This window comes from Phoenix dactylifera, chromosome 6, assembly GCF_051530095.1.
Source record: "Phoenix dactylifera cultivar Ajwa chromosome 6, Ajwa_hap1_PhDact_Kaust_v1.1, whole genome shotgun sequence".
Taxonomy (NCBI): Eukaryota; Viridiplantae; Streptophyta; class Magnoliopsida; order Arecales; family Arecaceae; genus Phoenix; species Phoenix dactylifera.
In genome coordinates, this window is record NC_143195.1 from 38,530,470 (window position 1) to 38,538,207 (window position 7,738).

Consider the following 7,738-nt stretch of genomic DNA (forward strand, 5'->3'; position numbering starts at 1 on the left):
CCCAGCTCAATCCAGGCCGGTCCAGACCCAAATAAAATAATAATAATAAAAAAGTCTCACACAAGCTATCAAAAAGGAAGAACGGCCACATTGCCGATTCTACAGCCGAGTGCTATCAAAATTGACGCTGTGAACAACTTCTTACATTGAGAACACTTTGGCACACTTTTAGTAGTAAAAGAGCTTCTAAACAAACCTAAAAAAAAAAAAAGGCTCCTCTCTAGTGAATGGATACAAGGAATGTGTACGTCTTCCACAGAATATGGACCGGTATCACGGTAAGATGGTTCTCTTCCCCTGAAAGAATATTGAATATTTGCATTAAGGCATGTCTGACGGCGGTGAGCATGACCAAGCACTCAAGTAGGTGCTTTGTCTTGATAAGCCAACCAGCATTGGAGGGCCCGCTACCGCGATGGTTGTATGGCTGGACTTTTGCTGAACACAATAAACAGAAAAAGTTCAGTAGATGGGTTACATATAGGCAAGTAAGAAGAGAATGAATCAAATTAAAGCAGTAAGCAACCAGACAAGCAAAAACAATTTTAAAAAATGACCAACCTCATATCAATAACGATGCTGTTTCTGGTAACAGCATATGCAAAAGAACATAAAAAAATTCAAGGAGGAAAAGAAACTCCTGAGAAGAGAAAAAATTAGGGAGCATTTTGCTCTAAGAAAAATTAGTTTTTCTGATAATCAAGGAATTCAAGTGAGTTTATGTACGCAATCATATAATTTAGGGAGCATTCTCTCTAAGAGAAGTGTTCTTTCAGATAATAAATGAACTTGAATGAGTTTAAGCATGCAATAATATCCTTCCATCAGCAGGTCCCGGTAAATGCCAAGAAAAGATCATAGAGATGGCATCATCAAATGTCACAAACTAAACCTGCCTAAGCGCAGTTACCTCGCCAAACCTAAAATTTCTATTTCAAAGGAATGACGACATCAAGATCCCTTGAGACTTGCCACCCTTCAGGATAAACAAGATTTCTAGCTGCCAAGCGAAGATGCCAATTCATGATCCTTGCGCAATTATATGGTAAGCCTTCCATTTGACTTTCATCTTCGACTATTTGTTCTATAAATGTTGTTTCCTGCAAATATTCAAATAACAAAATTAAATGTTAAATTGTTGAGAACATGGCAGGGCATGAAAGATATCAGCTGTGAACACTGAAGTCATAGGTCTGGACCATGCTAAGTCTTGGTTTAGTATCAGTACAACATGGTATATCCGGTACGGGACAGTACACACCATTATAGTGAACCATGTTTGTGACATTAATGAACATTTGGATGGTGCATGAGGCTAGCCCCAGAATAAATTCCGGCTGTTAGTGAGTTGAGGCTAATTTTCTATTGTTAAGAAGAGGCAACTGTAGTCTAATCTTGGCATATAGTTTATGCATCTAACCAGTAAGGAAGAAGTAGTAAACATTAAGGCAGACCAGGGCTGCACTCAAAAGTTTTGATTTGCTGTGCCCAAAATCTACCTACTAAGAGCCCTGCAACCAGCAGGTATTTAAATGCATTTACTTATTGAAACTATTTTTAACATACTATGTTGCTATTTTTCTTTTAATTGTAAAATGAACCTCAAAAAATTATGTGGAGCTCTTCCATGACTATTCATCCCATATTATTCACATATCTGAGTAATTGTGCTTCACTACACACGCATATAATGACACTAGGCATTGAGGATCTGATCATTAAAGGGTTTGGAATGAGAATAGGGCTTTGGAAAACTTGATGTGAATCAAGGTTCACAAATCCAATTTTTAAATTGGCAGGTTCTGGTTATGGCTTTAGGTGGTTTCGATCCAAAAAGAAAAAAGAAGAAGAAATTATGTAAAGAACACAAAAAAGGCCATATGGATCAAAAGAATGATTGACAGACATAATTTTAGAGCATGATATGTTGTTGCCCACACAGTTCTAAGCTTTTAATTATTTTTGTCCAAAACTATTTATAAAAATATAGAGTGGTTAAAAATTGATAAAGCAAACGAAAATGACAAAATCTTAACAAAGTAATACAAGTTGAATTTATATTAATATCATTTCATAGTATAGTGCATCGTGTGGTTATAATCTAACTATAATAGTGTGGTTGGATGAGGTCTCTTAGTAACATTTATATTGGCAGATCTATACCCACTAAGTCTACCGCCTAAGGTATTAGTTCAAAACATAATTATAGCATAAGATCAACCTCAAATGCTGATCACTGATATAACTACAAAGACACAAATCATGAGGATATCAAGTGTCGCATATCACGTCTTACAAACATATGAACACTGGAGTATCATTTACTACAAGTGACTATAAAAACTATCCTGTCATCAATTGGAGATCCCACTAGTTGATACACCAATATATGTTTTTTACCATTGTAGAAAAAAAACATAAAAGAGCAACTTTTCTAAATTTTTGCAATATTTAGCCTCTAAATTTGTGGATTAAAAAGACAAAGAATCTTGCTTGTGTACTATTGAATTTAGGTAAATTACATTTACTGAATTTCTAAGGATGGGTCTTGATGCAACGGTAAGGTTGCTTTATTTTGACCTGAGTGTCATGGGTTTAAAGCACAGAAATAGGCTCTTCGCATGCAAGGGTAAAGTTGCATACATCTATGCCGCAGTGGCAGGAGCCTCATGCATTGGGGTGCCCCTTTTACATTTATTGAATTTCTAAAAGAGAAATATGATATCTATTTTTTCATTGTTTTCCATAGAATTTGTTCCCTCTATTTATGGTTCTCATGAAATGTAAGATACTTCACTACTAATAATCTAATTATTTGAAAAAAATTTATCTTTCCTTTATATTTCTTCATACTTTACAGCGAAATGCTTCCAGAATCTTCCGAATATACAAAATTTCAATTTAACCATGCAAAACTGCTATTTGGAGATGGACCTATCATACTGCCAACAAGTTGACCTTCTACAAGCTCATAATTAATGAACAGAACCCAAATTTGAGGCTAGTAGTCCATATATAGTAGTCTTTAATCAATACTAGTTTGGTTCAACTGAAAATGCTGAATACAATCTAAAACTAGGTTTGAGTTCACCAAAAGTATAGGTTTTACTGAAATCCCAAAGAAGAGACTCTGTGGAACTTGTTAAAACAGAGGACAAAATTATGTTGGGATGAATAGCACCAAAAGTATACGTTTTCAGCTACCATCAATTTTTTTGACACCTCAACTAATAACTTTGTCAGCTTCCACTAGAGTATTTTTAATGCTCAACTGAACGCTGGTATATAGCAGCCCTAGCATTGAGCATCTTTGAGCTCAAAATCACATAAATTAGGTATTCTAACACAAAAGAATTTTCAGTCATTCTTGTTAGACTAATAGATTGAATAAAAGGTCACCATGAAGTTTTCACTACCAACATTCTTGAATTGTATGAAAAATGACTACAACTGAGACAGAATGCTCAGGTCGTCATCAACAGAAACAGACTCATCAACCTTACAATCTCCGCAGGTAATTAACTACTCAAAGTAAATTATGGTTTGCAGTTGAATCACATTTTGAAGGTGTATGCATAAAAACTTGTTATGATGATGGTGTCAATGTGACTACAGGACTAATGAGTAGCCAACTCATCGGAATCCAGCCTTGTCGATGAATAGAGAAAAAATAAAAGCTCTTTCAGTTGAGAATACATGTCAACAATGTCGAGGGTTATTTCTGTTTCTTGATCTAATGGACACAAATGCACCTACCTAAAATTTGTATAAGCATATATAAACGTTATGTTCCTTTTGTTTTCCATTCTTAAAGTATCTCTTCTGATTTATCATCATGAAGTCTGCAATACATAAAATTTTTATCAGCAAAAACTATGAGATTTTTTTTTTAAGAAAAAAAGGCATCGGTCATACCTGAAAACCCTCCTTTACTGTGTCTAGTTGCCTGATGGCATTTGAGGTTAGACGGTGCCACCTCTTGGGATCCCACAGTATCGTGCTGTTGAATGCAAATCCTGACATAACAACATGAAATCTTTGAAGTTTCTTGCTTTTTTCATTTGTTTGCCAACCAATCACTTGACTTCCATTGCATACTGGGCCTTCCAGAATTGCCTTGTTTTTGCTTTGAGCAAGCATTGCAACGGGCCAGGTGCCAAATCTCCTTGAAACCACATATAAATCAGTTCTATAGTTGAAGGACAAGTCAATGGAAGCAGACATAGCTGCCCTTCTCATAATCGAAGCTCTCCAAATTGATACATAAAAAATACAAAGAATGAATTGTTTTTTTTTTTTTTTGTTTGACTATGGACAAATCAGAATAGCCTAAAATGGATGAACAGAATAGCACATCTGAACATATAAACACTTGATTCTTATAGACTTTAAGTACACTACAAATCCTCTTAATTATGCATCGGTGTCTTCAAACCCAAATAATAGGTCATACCACATCTCTATTCTAATAATTACACATAATGTATTCCAATTTTTTCAGCAGAATTGTAGCAAGTGTACCAATACATACAGCGTTGTGTACCTCGAGATTGCATCCTAATACATTGTTATGTGGCTTTCAAGAAATAGAGGAAATGCATTACACTAATGAGGCCCTGACATGGTCTGGCACTATACCAAATTTTGTATGTCTAGAAGAAATTCCCTTCTCAAGTTTAAGCTTGGTAAAGGTAAGTCAAGCTATTAATGGGAGCCTCCTTTGTTTTATGTCCCTTGAGAAAGAAGAGTTTTAAAGTCTTAATACCCTGCATGCATACACATGCGTTGGTTTATCATCTGCAATGGCGTTAAAGTGTCTGGCTATGAATGAGAACAAGCTATAGAAATTCGAGTCTTCCAAAGCAATCTCAATCAAACTAAAAGCACATGATCTTACCGAAACACATAACCTGAATATATTGATGGATCAACCTAAACATCAGCGGACATGTACAGACTAACATCATGCTGGAATTGAGAATCAATGGCACATGGTGACAAGCTTCAATTCATAAAGTGGGTTGTGCGACAAGGTACAAAGAGGATAATATAGGCAAGAAGCTTTGGATCAACAAACAAACATCACAGAGCACGATGAGCAAGAGAAGCTTTGGATTGAGCTCCATGTATATATATTAAATTGTGCATAATCTCATTTCTCATCAACATACATGGTAATTGTAGAGCACCCATCGAAGCGTAAAAAGCCCACTTTGACCCAACCCCTAGAGGAGTAAGTATCGCAGGATGGTATGAATAGCCATCCCTTTCATGGCGTCTGGTTTCAGCGTCAGCACGCCTTTTAAGTTCTACAGTGTTCTAGTCATCTCGAAATGAACCGGCAAAGATGTGGAACAGAAGCATCAAAATAAGGAACGCATAAATCGGTAATTCAAATCCACTAAGCTGCAGGAGAGCGACATTTAGATATAGATCTCATGACGTAGAATCACCTGATCTCCCTCATGCGCTCGAACAGCTCGAGCGAGTAGATGTTGTCGTCGTCGGCAAAGTACACGATACCGTCGAGACGGTGCCGCTCGATGTGCTCGAGCGCTGTGTTCCGCTGGTGGACGCCTCTGTCCTTGATGTGGGTGGAGTTCTTCTTGCAGACCAGATGCCGGTACATGACCCCCGTCCTCCTGAGGAGCCGGGCGGTCTCCATGGAGGGGGCGTTCATCTCCACCACGATCCAGAGGAGGGGCGGCGGCACGAGCCTCAGCGTCTGGCCCAGCCGGCTGAGGTAGCAGGCCTGGAGGGCGCGGTCGTAGGTCGGGGTCACCACGATGAGCAGCTTCCTAAGGGGTCCTGGATCGGGCTCGAGGGGGCCTTCCTCCTCCTTCCGGGCCTCGAGCTCTTCGGCGACGAGGCCCTCGGGCTGCACGATCTCGATCTCCCGGGGCCTCGACCGGACGAGGGCGGCGAGATCCCGGCGGGGGGGGCCGACGTCGTCGTGGAAGGAGAAGTCGTGGGGGCGGAGGCCGGAGTCGTCGAGCTCGGCGAAGGGGGAGAGGCCCAGCAAGAAGCCGAGGAGGAAGAAGAGGAGGAAGCGGAGGAGGGGCCGCCGCCAGGAGGAGCGGCGGCTGGTATTGCGGGGATGCCGCGGGAGGAAGGCGCCCATCATGAGGAGGCAGCGGGGAGGGGATGGCGGCAGTGGAGGGGCGGAGAGGAGGCCCGGGCGGTGGGAGGGGGGGAAGGAGCGGCGTATCGAGGCCATGGCTGGTCCAGTGGAAGCATCAAGGAAACGAACGATAGCTGGAGCTGATGGCGGAGGGCGGATACTATAAATGTTAAACAACAAGAGAGTTCGGTGAGGAGATTCCCCACCTCCTCTTTCTTTTTTGCCTTTTTATTCTTTCTTTCTTTTTGGCCTTTCAAAATTCTTATTCTTGCACACCTGGGATTAGGATGACGACTATGAGTATAACTTAGATAGGAATAGGAAAGAAATCGGTTTGAAATCCTCCTCTTCTTCTACAGATCGTCTGCTGCTTGGTCTCCTCCCTCTGAAAGATGGGAGGGTGGGTTTGGCTGCTGCTAGTGGGGTTTGGGGTGGGACTTGGGAGGGCGGATCTTGGAAGGAAGGAGGGCCTGGGCGGCCCGATCTTGATGCCGGTGCGCGGTCCCGCGGATAGACGGAGGACTTCCATGTTCTGCGTTCGCCAGTCAAAATCCGCCGGCACGACTCTTGGAGTCCGGGCGGAGCTAAAGCCTCCGCTGTCCCGCGCACGTAAACGGAGTCACGACCGGTTTTGGTCTGCGAAAGTGAACTGTCGGACTCCGGACATCCGGAGAGCAGCGCGGGAGAAGAAACGGGATTACGGAGGACGAAATTACGCCGAAATTTTCTACGATCTTTTTTCTCCGAAAAAACGTGCAGTGCACGTGATAAAGGAAGCAGGCGATCTGGATGGGAGAATACAGGTTTGACTTGGAGGGAGGGAAGGAAGCAGGTCAAAATTTCTATTATTATTTTTACCAGAAAGAAAAAAAAGAAGAGACTTCTATTATTACCTCTTTTCCTTGGCAAGGGAATAACTAATATTATAACTTTTCGCATATATTATATAAGACTCCTTTTTCATGTTTCTATGCATCTTTTTTTTTTTTATCTGGAGAATTGTTAATAGAACCACTCCACCAGCTATAATGGATTTATCTATCATATTTCTTCCCATGCCTTTCTCTTACGATCTTATGAGCTATTGGTACTCCTCCATGCTGTCATCTTCAAATTTTACGTGGAACCAAGATTTCAATTCTAGAGAGGATGGTAGCGAGCATACGGAACCTGATGACGGCATCATCTGAAAGCAAGAGAGGATGTAGATTAGGAAAGGAAAGGCATGAGAAGAAATTCAATAGATATTCCATTATAATTGATGGACTCTGTAAAATTTTCTGCTTTCAATTCTTTGGGGTTTAGCTGCAAATATCCTTTCCAGTTTCGTAGTTTAGCCGTAGTCTACTACTACCGTCACACAGTGAGAAAATGTGATAAAATATTCTAGCATATTTGTGTCTGGTATTTTTTTTCTCCAGCTGGATTTCTTAGAACTTGTATTATCATGTGATGCCCAGACTAATGAAGCATCTCGTGCTCGAAAAAAACAGAACTGTAGAATACTTTATGCCCAAAAGGAAAAAGATTTTCAGAAAAGCCTCTCTGACATCACTTTCAGCTTCTGTTTTTTACTTTTTAAAAACAAAATAGAAAAATCAACATAAAAAGCATGTT

At 40.4% G+C, this 7,738-nt stretch overlaps 1 protein-coding gene across 3 annotated transcripts; it reads right to left on the reverse strand.

The window, feature by feature from the left end:
- Positions 1–70: 70 nt before the first annotated feature.
- LOC103703985 (putative beta-1,4-xylosyltransferase IRX9H) lies at positions 71–6,818 on the reverse strand. 3 transcript variants are annotated; one of them, XM_088724165.2, is made up of 4 exons: positions 5,454–6,818; positions 3,916–4,162; positions 911–1,100; positions 71–438 (listed from the first exon to the last, which is right to left on the reverse strand). In XM_088724165.2, the coding sequence occupies exons 1-3, from the start codon at positions 6,215–6,217 to the stop codon at positions 930–932; spliced, it is 1,182 nt and encodes a 393-aa protein (XP_088580291.1). In that variant the 5' UTR covers positions 6,218–6,818; the 3' UTR covers positions 71–438; positions 911–929. The 3 variants fall into 3 exon arrangements, 2 of the variants coding, with proteins under 2 accessions (XP_088580291.1, XP_088580290.1); XM_088724164.2 differs by having other exon boundaries at positions 3,916–4,165; XR_015988367.2 differs by lacking the exon at positions 71–438 and adding an exon at positions 3,757–3,842 and having other exon boundaries at positions 971–1,100; positions 3,916–4,165.
- Positions 6,819–7,738: the final 920 nt, after the last annotated feature.